Below are 16283 nucleotides of genomic sequence, written 5' to 3'. Positions count from 1 at the left end.
TATTTATCCAGTCATTAGAGGCAGGGGATGGTCATGTGCAAAGAACAAAACTAAAAGCATATTGGTGAACATAAGTAAAATAAGTAAACATGTAAAATAAGTAAAATAAGTAAACATGAACATAAGTAAAATGGCTATGTAAGGGACTGAATGTTTCCAGTTCAATATTTTCACAACAGTATACAAAGAATAACCGCCAGGAGTGAAGGGGTTAAACTATGTCTGCCATTGATGTAAGCGGAGTCAGGATGCTATCTGTACCATATATTGGAAATTGTTAGGGGTAATATAGATCTCCCCCCAGCTTAATGTTCTGGCCCTAACACTTTAGTAACTTGGTCAACATCAAATGAAAGATGATATAACAAGCATATCTTGCACTAGGTAGTGGTGAATTAATATTTTATTGTACTTAGGTATTGCATCAATAACAGATGCATTTAAAACACTTATGAAAGAAAATACATTTGATGAACTTACATAGACTATTTAAACATCTGACTTCTATAAATCTGTGACATTGCTATCGTGTCAACTCAATCTTGCAATAATAAAAAAGATCATCAATGTGATAAAATCAGAGAAATAGCTTCTCAACAACCCACATCTTTATTCAGACATTCTATCTTGTTGGAAGTAGAAGCTGCCAATAGTCATACAGTTAAGAGATGTGGAGTTGATCACTTCTGTGATTTCCTGGCTGGAGTCATAGCATTGCAATTCTGTTCTTTTGGGTCAGCAGTGAAATAGTGCAAAGTCAGCTGGTTCTTAATTTTTTATCTTCTCAAGAGTACATTCACTGACTTTATCACTGAGTGGAATGGCTCCCTTGCCTAGTGTGATCATGAACTGGAAATTTGCTGTGTCAGCGTATTTAGCTGAGACTGTTACTTGATTGCTGGGACTTAGATCTGATAGCAAAAGGATTTCTTCTGAATCTGCAGAAAAGGTGTCCAGGAACAAACATGTATTTTATTCCTCTTGAAATTTAGGAAAGGAAGCAGAAAATTAATATGTTTTATGTTATTTAAAGATATATAATGCTCAATATAAAGGTTTAGTATATATAACAGCTGATTAAAGAGAAAATATATTTCATTTCCATAATTCCATGAAATTGCTGAAAATATAATGGATTTGAAAACACAAAACAATCTACAGGTTAATTCACACAACCCCAACAGAACACGTTGAAAGTTCTTTACATTTTCTCCCCCAACCCTCCAATTATTTATTGTCATTGACAGCACAATCCTAAACTGAGTCATGCTCTTCTAAACTGGTGGACTGCAGTGGATTTTGATGGGAATAACTCTGATTAGGATTACACTGTTGGTCATTTTCCAAGTAAAGGGAAAACATTTCTTATGGGGGAACAACCAAGAAAACAATCTTTCTCTTGAAGGGCACAGCTCAGTACAGAGATAAGTGTATTTAAGCCTATTGATTTCAATTGACTTACACAGAACTAATTCTGCACAAAATCTATCATTTACCACCACTTCCAAATGTATTATGTCTGGGTTGTGCTTCTCTCAACCATGTAATTCAAAGTAAGGCCAGAACATGTCAGGGATCTCTGTTTCTTTCTTTCTCTCTGCTAAAATCACTGAAAGAGCCAGATAACTTCAATGTAAAGTAGGAAATGTCTAGTTGTAAGCCATTCCAGAAAATAGTTATTGATGAGCTCCTGTTGAAGTCTGTTAAGCAGAACTCCCGTGTGTTCTTCCCTGCCCTGACCACAGTCCAATGATTTGTGTGCATCAAAAAATAACTGTATTTTTGTCATAAATGAAGCACATTTTTGTTAGCAATGACAAACATTCTCATTTTTTCCTTCTTGAACATTTGCTGTTAAATGTCTTTATTTTTAACTGATGCTGACGAAGATTGTAACCAGATATAATACTTGTATTTAATACTTGTGTTCATTTGCTAGCCCTGTCCAGTTCTACTGGTATTGTGTACAGAAGGGTCAATTGTCTATGTAACAAATATCTCTTGAGTCTGAATCAATAAAATGTCTTCCATTAACTTCAGTAGATTTTGGATAATGATGTACTTCCTAAGCAAAAATAATATTTTAAATTTAAAAGGTTAAAGTTAAACCTGCAAAAAGAGTATTAGTTTCCAACTTAACCCTTCACATTCTGGCATTTTCCAGACTGCCAGCCAAATGAACACTTTAGGAGGAGGTGTATAAATATGTCTGCAGCACCCAGAGAGTTAATCCACCCCATTGTGCATAGGTGTTGGAGCTCTTATGGTATGTAAGATTATGCAAAATTCAGAGTTATTGTGTATTCTCCTTAATATATACATGTTATCAATAAGCACCGTCTGAACACTGTTTTATAATGGAAAAAGGCAGGTTCACGGGCAGTATTACCGCCATACCTCAAAACAAAATTCTGGGTGGTAAGATCTTCGCTCTAATGTACTACCACCAGTTTTGCTCTCTTATAATTAACTTCTAGCTATGATTTATACAATGAAGCATTACAAACCAATTAAAAACAACAATTTTGCAGCAGGCTAATTCCTAGAAATAGTGGACTGGAGTTCCTGGTCAGACTGGGAATGAGGTGGTCACATGAAATTGTATGTGGCCCTAATTAAGTTTGGTGTAGCAGATGACCTCATCTGGATAGCCCCAATCTATCCTGATATTGTCAGATCTCAGAAGATAAGCAGGGTCAGCTCTGGTTAGCATTTGAATGGGCAATCTCCAAAGAATACAAGGGTTGTGATGTGGAGGCAGGCAATGGCAACACCTCTGAATGTCTCTTGCCTTGAAAACCCTATGCGGTCACCATTGGTCAGCTGTGACTTGATGGCATAAACAAACAAAAAAAGCAGATGAAAGGACCTGGCTGGGACAAATATCCTTCCCCCTATTATTGTTGGTCTCTCTGTGTGTGCATGCTTTTAAACACATCTCAGGAGGGGGCCTTGGAAAGTTTGCTTGGCAAGATCCATCCCCCACTAAGTTGTGCTGAAACAAAAGAACCACACATATACCTCCTAGAATATAAGCACACGCAACTGACAAATCTCAAAATATCCTAATGACCTCTGATAACTCATGACATCCTTTAGATCTGTGATAACAAGCACCAAGATTACTGTGTGATTGGCTGCAGTGGTCACAACAACTCCAAGTCAGGCAAACATCCTTCCTTCAGAGGAACAAGGTGATACGGAACTGCAGCTCCAGAACAGGAAACTTTTGCAATTGTTCCAGTCATGGGGATTTTCCTCTCTGTCCACTAGCCTCACCCTATTAGTACTGACTCCTAGCCATGATTTATACAATGAAACATTACAAACTCATAATTGTAGCAGTGGCACATTGCGTAGCTGCTGAAATATGCAGCATTCCTAGGGTATGCCTAGAGCTCTCTGGGGTTTAACTGCCTGTACTGTACTGTACTGGAACTGGTGGATGTCAGTTAATACTTTTGGGTTGTGGATCATGGGTATTATATCATTTATAGTATTTGTTTATTTAGATTATAGAGTGTGACCTTTACATTAGGCTCCAGTTAATGTACAGTAGTAACTTCTAAAACCGAAATGGGGCTTTGGAGTTGAATTCTGTGTGTCCATTCCACTATGGCAGTGCTTTGCTTTGGTACAAGAGGCTTTTCCTGCAGTGGAAGATTCTCTTGTGCTGGCTGAAAATGGAAGAGCCTCTTGCGTTAGTGCAAGAAAACACTTGCACAGGTAGAAAATGCTGACATTAGTGGAAAGTATCTGCAGGGTCCAAACCATTATCTGCCCCCAAAGAAGCTGTCTTTTATGCACTGTCATTACATTTTTTTTCAACAGCAGTGCTTTCTGCTTTTCATGCAGAAATTGTTGCCTGCATTATCAACATTTCAGGGATACAAGTGTTCGAGCTAAGCCTGAAGTTGAAAGACAGTATAAGATCAATAGTTATATTGTACTACAATATGTTTTTTCCCTTCATCTTGCTAGAGGGGTTTAACAGTTAATACATAGTTTCTGTTTTACTACAGGAGTTTTAGGATGTTCTTCTGTTCTCACACCACAGTCTCATATACAAATGGATTTACATATTTTGTCAAATAAATAAATTAAGATGCCTATAAATAACTTTAAAAACATAATATAATAAAATAAATAAACGTTGGTACTTTAATAAAACTCCATTTTTGTAAAAGTTGTACAGTTTTCATAAATGCCATTTTTAAACATTTCAAATTTTATCTCAGTGTAATAAAACCTTAAAATGAAACTATCTAATGAGAATATTAATAGACCACTAGCAGTGCTGCCATATTCGGTACCACTATAACAGAGAGTGATATTACAAAAGTTGGCAATCCTACTTAACAGCTTTTTTAACAGTGCTTTCTCTCACAAACTGGTTTTCATTAAAATATTCCAATGTTTAATTCTCCAGTGATGGTAGGAAAGATATTGAAAAGCATAATTCTCCTTTTGAAGAACTGTTTTTCATAATTAAAATGAAGTAAACCTTTTCATCATAAAATATAATTCTATTAGCAATTATCCATGTTGAAAAGATACATACTGCACATTTTTGTATAGGAGCAGCAGTTCCACAACATCAGAGGTGAAGGAAATATGTATCAACACAAGCATGAAGTATCTAGCTACTGGTAGGATATTAATTGCCAGCTTTGTCTACAATTTAGGTCAGTTTTTGTTTTGAAACCAAGAGTAAACACATGAAGAAAGGAGAAAAACTCTATGACCTAATACCGAGATCCAGGGAGGATCAACGGGATTTTAAAAGTTGAACTTCAGGTCATATCATAAACTGCTTTTTAAAGAGTTAGTTTGGAAAGGTGTTTTGCCATGAAACATGGTGTGTGTTACAGCAGTTCAAGAAGCAGAAGTCCTAAATTACCTTGGATGTGGATAAACTAATTCCATGTGATTTGATCCAAAGGCACTTCTGCTTGTGCCAGAGAGATTCATGCGGATTCATATTTGGACCCCCACCCCCGCACCCTGTGCTGCATCCCATGCTTGTCTAGTAGCACAGGGACCTGTCACCTTCGGAGACACACAGGAAAGACCCTATCTGCTTGCAAAGCTCAGCTTGCAGTTCCTCAGATCTAATTTATGGTTCTTTGAATCCTAGACTAACACACATTTGAAGACAAGGGTCTAGAAGCCCCCCCCCATAAGTCTTCACTAAGAACCAAAAAAAGTAACAGAAGATCATAAAAACAAAGCATAATTCTTAGTTTATAACCAGTAGGATGCTTAAAAACTGAGCTCTAACTGAAGTAAATTTAATCAAGCTGAAAATGTTCCTACAATTACTATTTAAAACTGCTGATGAAGAAATTTGTCTTAAAACTTTTTAGGACAATTAACTAACTTATTTAACTCTTTGTTAAAAAATTGATTGCATTTTCCTACTAAAATTATTAAAGGACATACTGATTCAGAGAAGCAATTATTCAGAACTGAACTATGAAATTTTATATAAAAACAGATATATAACTACAAGGAGAGAGTTGAATGAAGCTGTGGCTCACCAGAGCAAATAATCAGCTCTTTATTATCTGAGGATAAAATAATTTAAAGATGTCATTGGGAAATCAGTAGATTTATGTTGTATGGCAATACATGGTTGGCATGACTAAAATACAAAAGGAATACATATTTACATTGATAATTCGAGGATAATTGTTCTAGCAGAGAAAACACCTTAATTTACTGAAGTTTGCCATTCCCTTTTAGGTGTGAAAAACATCCATATTTGTGTTAAAGCAGAGTATAAAAAACAACATAAAACAGCAACTGAGAAACTTTTGTAATCTCCCCGAGTTTCAGTTTTGAGCAATAAATCCCCATAAACCGCGAGAAGTGTATATTTGCTTAGATGTTGGACACTGCTTGCATTTTCATTTCCCTATGCAAAATGATGTTTTAAGCTTGCTGACTTTTCTTGAGTAATCATGTGTCATTAGAAGTCAGTGGGAGATGTGTTAGAATAAGAAAAGGAAGTTTGGACCCTTACCACTGACATACAGTTTCAAAAATATGTACCCTTGATTTCTGAGGATAAGATAATCTTATTCTTACTTTCAAAGATTTTATTTATAATATTCAAGGCCATTCTGGTAAAGGCTTTAAGGATTTTAGTAATCTGATCACTATGGTCTTCCTCTTTTTGGTCTCTTGCTCTTTCTATTTCTTTGTGTTGCAGCTGCAGCAATGATGGTATCTGTCACATTCTTTGGATGGCTTAAAGATAGCAGTCTTCTGTCTTTGGGGCTAAAAACTGTGAACTCTGTGTTAGCAGAAATGCCGCACAGGGGAAGCAAATAGCACATTTAAAAGCTTTAGCATTAGGCAGTGCCGTGCAAGCAGAATTGGAGAGCTGGGACTTAAGTGGGCATTTGTCCCTGCTCTTCTGCTTAATAAAACCTGAGCATTAACTGTGGTTAAGGGCATTTGAGAGCTCACTAAAAATGAATCATTAGGATGCTCAGACAAGCTTTATTACAATATACTATGAAGAACTTTAAAATATCTACTACATACTTGCATACGTATTTATCAGAGACATATATTCACCACTATTGCGTTAGAGATAATATTGATTGCGCAAACAATATGATTTTTTAAAATAATATATAATCTAAATTTCCACTGTTTTATTGAGAAGGGGATGTGTGATTTTTAAGAGGCATCAGTGGAATTTTTACTTCTGTAGAATTTTTCCTTATATAAAAAATAAAAATGTTTTGAGTAAAAAGATGATTTACCGAGATGAGGTATAAAGGAAAGAGAGCCACACAGGACAACTTGATAATGCCCTCATATATAGTAAAGACATCCATGTAAGAAAATTGTCCTGTGAGGCATTCCTCTGTTATTAGAGTTCAGCATTCATGCCTTGTAAATTGAATGAAAAGTCTTAATTGTAACATGGTCTGTGCATGTGCCCCTGCAGTACACTAGGCTATTGCTGATTATTAGTTAAACAAAATGAATTAACAGAGAAGACATTGCTAAAATATACTGTTAAACTAACTTGATAGAAATGTGTGTGTGTGGGGGGGGGTTGAATGGCACTGCATTTACATATGTGTCCATCTGTCTGCTTTTACACTTTTTGTCTTCAGCCAGTGGGTGAAATGGTTTTAATCCAAGTAGCAGTGTGATTTCCCCCATAACATACACTTCCCCCCTCCTGTTTATTTGGGATAGGGTGGGGAGGGGTGTTTTCTTGACAATAGCTAGCTTGTAATAGTCCTCTTAAGAAATTTCATCTCTATGACCACATTAGTCATAATGTGAGTGGCAGAAAAATCTCCATGGATAATTTTGGTTAGTTAGTAGATTGTTACCATCTCAATGTTGCTGAAATCCCTAATCTCAGGTCAGCATAAAGCTGCAGTGGCTACAATCCTACTGCCTGATGCAGTATGAATGAAAGTGCTTTCTGTCAGAAACATGTGGTCTCTTCAGTGGAGAGCCTGCGTAAATCCTGTGTAAATAGAGGGAGGCTAACAAAGGATGAGCCCCTGCAGCTCAGAGCATTTGGAGCCATTTGGGGGCTGAATTTGCTAAATGCTGCTTATACCGCCTGAAAAGTTGAAGAGAAAGGAGCATAAAATCCCTTCTTTTCTCTCTTTCCACTCATACCCTGGGGGGAGGGTGTTCAGGGCCAGGCAAGCTTGAGGTAAGCCTATGAAGACTGTTTTTTCAGTGCTCTTTTGAGTGTGAAAAAGGTGGCATGGGTCACTGTCCCTTCTCTTATGTCAAAAAACCCACACAGTTAGTAAATGTTGCATGTAAACTAAAGCATTTCATCTCTTCTCCTCACTTCATGGCACCAAGCCATGAACTAGTCATTTGAAAACTGATTTTTTTAAAAAAAACTTTAAGATGTATAGTCCGTTTATCACAGCAGGATCATAAAAGAGCTTAGTAATTCGTAGATTTCCTAAGTGTTACATAATGGATTTTTTATTAGCAAAATAAAAATAAGAATTAAAAATGCACACCAGTACACTTTAGGAAATAGGCTGGGAGGAATGTGTGGTCAGATTTAATAATAGAATTGACTAGTGAATGGTAGTTCATTGATGTTTGTAGGCAAATGCCAGTTTTAAATGTCCTGAAGAAATTATTATATATTTGATGGCTTTTAGTGTGAGTTGGATGGATAGGCTGGTAGATGGATGGATGGGAGGGAGAAAGAAGGACAGACACTGTGGACATGTATTGTACATATAACCATGAAATAGAGTAGACCACTGTCACTTCAATGGTGTCTTTTGCAGGGAAAGCCAATCTCACTAAAATTTACATCTACTGCAATATTATTGAAACCTCTTAGTACCATAGCTAAGGTGCCTTGCATTCTTAGTAATAGCTGACAAGAACTGAAAAACTGTTCTCAAAATGTATAGGCACCATTTTCTACCTAGTCTCGCCAAATTCTGTTTCTGTCCTGTTCTACATTACTCATTTGTGTTGTTCAGTATCCATTATATTTCGTGATGGTGGTCACTGGTCACTAGTTGCATCGAAGCATCAGCATGTACTGGTATACCATACTGCTTGCCTGCTGCAGTTCACACAAGCATTGTTTATTTATTTAGATATTTGTACCCTGCTTTTGTCCCAATGAGGGCCTGAGGTGCCTTACAACATTGTTCTCCCCTCTTCCATTTTATCCATGTAACTACAACCCTATGTGACAGGTTAGGTTGAGAGAGAGTGACCGGTCTAAGGTCATCTAGCAAACTTCCATGGCTGAGCATGGGATTCAAACCTGTATCTCCCAGATCCTAGTCTGATATTCTAACTACTACACCATGCTGACTCTCATGCTGTGTCATTGAACTGGTACATCAGTTATATCCCCATACTGACACTTTTTTAGCACAACAACCCATAAGGTCAGGCAATAAAGCTGCAAACTGCAAGTGTATTATTTCTTGAACTGACACATAGCCCTAATCAGAAAAGGTGATGACATCTACAGTTGCCCAGCAAAGGTGAATTATCAAAGTTATCAAATTTGTATTTTGCAAGGTTGTCCTAAGCCACAACTGAATTTCTATGGAAGATGCATAGTTGCCACAGAAAACAAGAAGCCCATGTTTTGTTTTCTCCTTGGAGAGTCAGCAGATCCAGTTAAGACCCCCTATTTACATTAGCTATGAGGACTATAGTTTCTATCACACTAAACACCACAGTGTCTGTTAGTGCAGTTAGCTGCTTGTATAAACAAGCAGCTATATGACTGAAGAAAATTATAATGATGCAAGAAAACCCCTTTGTGTAAAGATTGGGCATCAATGTAATCACTTTGTAAAAAGACTGGGCATCACTGTAATCAACTATTAATACAAACAGGTAGCAAAGTGTAAAGAGACACTTGATGTGGGTAGTTTGCAGTTAGAAGAACTGTGAGCCACTGTAGCACAGTAGAAAAGTTTTGATCTGGCAAATGTGGGTTCAAATTTTAGGTTATCCAAGGACTGGTTGGCCACTGTGTGAGACAGGATACTGGACTAGATAGACTATTGGTCTGATACAGTAGGGCTCTTCTTAACATTCTTATGACTTTTTTTAGTGTCCTTGGGTTCATCTCTATAATTTGTTTTAGATTTGTTATTTGTGACCTGGATCTTTAAGTTATTCTGTGGGTAAGGATGAGGGTAAACATATTATTGCCTGGTCTCCTAGGTTATAGGTTTAAATAATAAGCTAAATATCACATAAGTAATTTGCATACATCTTTCATTGTGTTTTAAAAATAATCTTTCCCTGTGTCCTTTCAGAGTTTTACTTTAACATCTGTATATCTGTAGAATGTGCATGAAACATTTTTTTCCTTTTAAACTAGAGGCATTATGTTTAGAATTATGGGAATTTATATTCACTTGTAGATAATACAAGCATGTGATGTTCCTGTTCTCTTTTCCTTTTCTGAACAAAAACAGGGAAAGCAGCTTTAGGCTAGGCTTATATAGAGATGGTGAAACTCAGATGCTGAGGCTGGAATGCGTTTTTGCAGAACTGAGGTTCCTGCTGTCTTCCTGATCAATTTGATGGCAGTCTGTTTCCAAAGTCCAGACATGTGTTATTATTATCAGGTTTTGTGCCTTGGCATGCAAGAAGTTTCCTGGGGGCGGGGAGGTTCACAATTTTTTAATAAATTACTATCTTTCATGTTCATCCATGAAATTCTGAAATCTTTTAAGAGGCCATATGGACAGACCTTTTAGTATAGTTGAACAGCTATTCACACAGATTCACCCCCCCCCTTTTTTTTTGTCTGGGCAAAACTCTAATTTAAAACAAGCTGTGGCTAGCAAGTAGAAAATGACTGGTGCCCTTTGCCCCTAGGAAAATAATAGCATGAAACTTATGCACTTTCTACACTAAAAAGTATTACTGTTGCATAAAAAAAAACTTTGATGTAATATTCTATCTGCAGAAAGGTTTAGTATGAATTGTGCAAATGTTCAAGTAATCACTTTGCTTCTTCCATGAGGTGCAAAAGAAAGCAAATAAAGAGAAAGTAACTCAGAAATCCCTAACTTTATAATATTTAATTGGGGTGAGGGATAGCCAAAACTCTTTTGTACCCTGCACCTCTCAAATACCCTGGAGTCTGAGGGTGTACTGGAGGCATGACTGAGCTCTGTAATTTTAGGAGAGGGGGCATATCAGGAAAGGCTGTCTTTACATATAATATACTGCCTTGGAACCATCTGAAAGAAATTCAAGTCAGCAAACCAATGAGAGATAGTGCTGCCAGGAACTGCGTTAAATACATCTTCTCTGTTCTATCCCTGGGGAGTGCTGTACTGTATAGCACACAGTGGTTGAGATCTAGGGGAACATTGACAGCACTGTGCCTTGCTGTTGGGGGGATGGGGTAGAGAATGTAGAACATGAAAAACAATGTAGAGAGGCGAACTCCTCTGTGGGATTGGATGTTCCATTCCTTGAAGATTCCTGAAGTCTGTAGATGTTGAAAGCAAAACCCCAGTGTACAAATGAATGAAGGATTCTTCTATGAATGACCTGTTCCTCACACACGCACATACTTTCCTCTTGGGAAACTTCTTCGTAAGTTCCCTCTGAGATTCACTTTCTGTATGCTCAATTTTCTCTTCAATGCATTTTTATTATGGTAGGAAACCATATACAGTGCTTAGAAGCTGACCTGTTACATTATACTTTTTATATCCTTGTCTTGGTTTAAGTCGTTTTGTGTTCATTTACACACATGCAAATATGATGTTGCACCAAACAGGATTTCATTAGCAAAGACATAAATGGCTAAACAGTGCATGAAACAGTGGAATAACAAGCATCACATTCCTTTCCCCCCTCTCATATCTGCTAAAGTAGCATAGATGGTAAATGTCAGTCTGTAATTATTGCATTGTTTCACACTGTCAGCAGCCAAGGTTTGATTCTGCTTCTCTACCCCTAGCTTCCTCTGCCCTTTTCATTACAGAAAGATTATTAGGGATAGCATTATATTAATAATAGACATATGTCCCTGTTTTTCAGAATGTGTATGTAAAAGTGCCGTCAAGTGGCAGCCAGTTTACGGCAACCCCATAGAGTTTTCAAGGCAAGTGAATAAGCAGAGGTGGCTTGCTGTTGCCTTCCTCTGCAATGTCTTCCTTGGTGGTCTCCCATCCAAGTAATGACCCTGCTTAGCATCCGAAATCTGATGAGATCGGGCTTTACTATACCATTCCACATCCCATTTTTCATAATATTTATCATACAATCTGTTGTGTTTCATTGATTCAGTGTTTCACTGAATTCACAAACTGAATTCCAGTCCCAATCTTACTTGCAGTGATGTAGCTCCAATGTATGTCACAGAATGAATTCTGATTTTTATTGGACTCCAGAATCAGATAAATGTTCTTTCTTTCATAATATATTTGTCATGTGTGTCCTAAACCTTCCAGACCCTTAAAAGTAATACCATTGTTTTATTGCTGATGCCATTATGCAATACTTCTGTTGTGGGTGATTTACCTGATTTTCAGTCACCATACTGCTACCAAAATATTATTTTGTTCTCTATGATAGTTCCCTAAAATCCAGTTGTTTGTTCATGATGTGAATGGACAGAGATTGTCAGCACTGGCTATTAATCTGTAAGATTTTAAACTACAGTAGTCCTATTGGCTGTGCAAACCTCAGCCAAACATTTACATCTAATCTCCTATTATTAACCTTTTCTAAATGAATGCACTGTACCAATTTTCTTGGAAGGCTCCAAATTATGCTATAGTTGGAAGACATCACCAAAATATTCCTGCATCCATCCATCCATAGACATACCTCATGTTTCTATAGTGTTTTGAGTCTAACTGAGAATGGGATATTGGGGGGAGGTTGATGGAAAAGACAATTTTCCATCTACGTGTAGTATATGCATACATCCATAAGTTTTAGAAAAGAAGAAAAAGATATCTTTATATAGACAATACATAGACAAACAGGCTGATTTCAACTTGAACTTTTGGCGTGGATTGCTACTGCCCCTCCATCTCCGGGTACTGCTTTTCAAAATTGCCTGAGGCTACAGTACAGCACCTCAGATCCCCAAGGCCCATTGCCTGGCTCCTAATAGCCACTCTCCATCTGTGTCACATGAACAGCTGATGAGATAGCGCCAGTGTCTGTATTTTGGAGAGCACATCCACCCAGGTTAAAATGCTGGGGTTGCCAAGGAGCAGTCAGAAGCCATTAGTGTTTGTAAGAATTTGCCTTGCAGCAGTTCCTTGGCATCATGGAAAGGGTATGTGAGAGTTTGTGCTTGCACACACGTATGTGTTGGCTAGTGGGCCACTAAGAAGGAGTTATTCCAAAATATTTTTTTCCCCAACGTAGCTGGCTTGTAACAAGCTGTATAGGATGTTGTCTTTTTCTTTGATCATCCTGTAACCCTTGAATTCACCTTTTATTTCCCATAAGTCAGAGAAAAAAAAGAAAACATCATCTTAGGGGTCTGGCTCAGGTCCTTGGGCAGATGGAAGAGAGCTACTCAGCCTTGGGGCAGGGTGGTTGTAATGAAGTGGCCTGTCATTCTGTAAATAGTGAGGACCATTTTTTCCATGTGATGGAGAGTATCACGTTGCAGTGAAAATGGAAATGTCAATAAAATTAATCTGCTAGCTCTTTGCTATGGCTTTTCTGTTCTCTAGTTAGACAGTGCTGGATGAAGGTGGTTTTTTTCTATTGTTTTTGCATTTTGTTTTAAGGAAAAGGTAGGCATCACAGAGGTAGATGAAACAGAAATTAAAGTTTTGAGGTAAATGGTCTCTGCATAGCAGTAATGTGTTTGTTTTAGTAGTACTAAAGAACTGGAAGAGGCTATAGGAATTAGTTTGTGGGTCTATAGCATTCCTCAGGAACCTATGGAGCGTCTATCTCAGGCTACATTGAGCACAGAGTTTATTGTTTTAGGCTTTCTTGGACAAGGTTTTTACTTAGCATGGGATTTATGGCATTTACTGCTAATGAATGTCTATTCTTAAATTACAAAAACCACCGTCTCAGTGCAATTCCCAGATGTCCTTCCAGGACCTCGGCTTCTTAAACACCAGCAGGGAGCATAAACTCTCCACTTCTCTGTTTTCCTCTTTCGTGTGGCTCAGGGCTAATGATGTGTAAGGAAAACACAGCAATCTATAAAGTCTCAGTGCTGTCCCAGTATTCTTCATTTATTTTGCATTTGATTATGCCACAAGTCGGATCTTGTTTCTTTCCTTTTTTAAAAGTTATTAGTTCAAATATTAATGTAGGAATATGGCATATATTGCTGCTCTTGATTGATGCCTTCCCAAAAACAGGAAGACGTGCTCGTATGAATTTTAAGAAAGTAGGGGTCCTGCAATGCCTTGCCAGAAGAGTTTTTCAGATACATAATTTAGATGCCCTCCAGGCAGGCTTTCAAGGCATTTTTGCTGGAGGGCAAGAAAAAATAACTATGACTGTTAAAAGTAAATGATTTTTGCTAATGCACAATTAATGCCAGGGAAAAGCACTGAAGAGAAAGATGTTGATGGGAAGTTCTGATTAAGCGAGCACCCTACCTTGATGTGCATCTTTTTTTAAAGAAAGAAGATAATGATCACTGATGCAGACACAGAAGTTTTCATGTCTTCCAAATACTGTGTTCAGGGTCATACAAGGTATAAGTGTATGTGTGTGCGTGCATCTGTGTAGGGAGATGATAGTTGCTGGGAGGGGCTCAGCTGACAGTGTGTTATGTGCACTGAACAGTGACACATTTACTGTCACCTATGCAGAGGACCCAGAATATATAGACTACAGAACATTTAACTTGATTACCTACACCATGTATTCAGCAGGGTTGTAGGAAATGCATTTACAGTAAATAGGTTTTCGTGTTGGCAGGTTTTCCCACATTGCATACCATAATTGACGAAGAGGTATTGCACTATGTCAAGCACATAGTTATAATTGAATTAATGATATGTGCATGTCTGAGGCACAAAATTAGTATTTGAACAGGCAGGATTTCTAATCTTTATATCTATATCAGCAATGATATTTTAATAAGACATTGAACATACCCAATTTTTAATATGTGAATGATACTTCATTTGTTTAATAGTTAAATGTATAATTATTCAAATGTGTTTATTGTTTATTGTGTTTCCTTTTCCCTGTTTTCCCCTATCTCTCAGGAGATGGTTTAGACAACAGTGTAGCCTCTCCTGGTACAGGAGATGATGACGATCCAGACAAGGATAAAAAGCGTCAGAAGAAACGAGGAATTTTCCCCAAAGTAGCAACAAATATCATGAGAGCATGGCTTTTCCAACATCTCACAGTAAGTGGTGGCAAAAGAAAAAAATGTTTGTTCATAAATCTCATATTTAATATTTCCTTTTAAAAGAAATGTGCCCAATTACTATTACTGGAGGATGTGTTAGGCATTGGAAGTTGTTGTTGGTTTGTTTGCTTGTTATTGCTATAGGTTGGACTTTGGAATCACTATATGTTAAATATTCTAAATATAAAGCAAAATATTGAGCACAAAACCAATTTATTCATTTGGCTTTAAAATGTTTCTTCCAATGAAGCAGGATTCAACATCAAGAATGTCCTTTTACTCTGTTTTCCAGCAATGAAAGCATTTTACAGAACGGTTTATAGAAAACTATCATACACACAAAACGCACACATACATTCACACATAGTTAACATACACACATGGGGTTGCCAACCTCCAGGTGGTGGCTGGAGATCTCCCACTATTACAACTGATCTCCAGGTGACAGAGATCATTCCCCCTGAAGAACATGCCTGCTTTGGCAATTGGACTCTATTGGAGTCCCTCCCCTTTCCAAACCATGCCCTCTTCAGGCTCCACCCCCAAAATCTCCAGGTATTTCCCAACCTGGAGGTGGCAACCCTATACACACATGCACATACCATATCTTGAATGTAACCACCACCAGATGTTCAGGCAACAACCTTCCAGGAACCCATCTCAACCAGATGACTAGAGGCTATTTAGGAGTCTGATATGATACTGGTCAATCAGAGTCAGTGTGAGATTCTGAATTCCTCAGCTCTTATATTAGTACATGTAGGCCCCAAACCAAAGACTCTAAATGGTTGGAGCAACATTTTAAAAAATACACAGTACTGCAGCATGTTTATTCAAGCATGGATTCCAAGATATGCTGTACTTGAAAGGAAGGTGACCCCGAATGTAATATAACCCCTAAAATATGATACAAAAAATACCACTGGACATAACTGTAATTTGCATTCTAATGAAAGATGACTACTTCTTCTTCTGATGGCATACCTGGGGAAACACTGAGTATTGCATTTCAGTAAATACAGTAAGTGAAGTCAGAGAATTCACTTGAAAATTTCTCCAGCATTGGTTTATGTATAAAATATAGATGGTTTAAAAGTTTTCTAATTCCTTAGTTCTATAAGAGATTAAAGCACCTGTTTAAGCTGCTCTTCAAGTCCATTATCTTAAAAGCTAGCCATATTCACTTCAGGGGGGAAAAGATTAAACATGTGAAAAAGCAACACTTTTAGTAACAATCTATCTTTATCCTTCTGTTTGCAACTGGCTTTATGTGTTGGTGTTCTGTTGACTATTACAGCTTTACTTAGGCATCAAAATACATTTTTGCAAAAGAACCGAAGAACTAGTAGTTCTCATAATTTCACATGGAAATGGTGGCAAATGGTAACATTATCAGATCACTTTTCCTCCC

The 16283-nt window shown here is 37.5% G+C and overlaps 1 protein-coding gene across 10 annotated transcripts in view; it reads left to right on the top strand.

The window, feature by feature from the left end:
* MEIS2 (Meis homeobox 2) overlaps positions 1–16283 on the top strand; it is a 257491-nt gene that overhangs the window by 54973 nt on the left and 186235 nt on the right. For all 10 annotated transcript variants that reach the window (XM_056852099.1, XM_056852097.1, XM_056852095.1 and 7 more), the window contains exon 8: positions 14724–14869. In XM_056852099.1, coding sequence (XP_056708077.1) covers positions 14724–14869 — 146 coding nt within the window. The remainder of the gene's footprint in view (positions 1–14723; positions 14870–16283) is intronic.

Source organism: Euleptes europaea, chromosome 6, assembly GCF_029931775.1.
Source record: "Euleptes europaea isolate rEulEur1 chromosome 6, rEulEur1.hap1, whole genome shotgun sequence".
Taxonomy (NCBI): domain Eukaryota; kingdom Metazoa; phylum Chordata; class Lepidosauria; order Squamata; family Sphaerodactylidae; genus Euleptes; species Euleptes europaea.
Note: the sequence above shows the minus strand (reverse complement) of the source record. Positions and strands in the feature narration are given on the sequence as shown.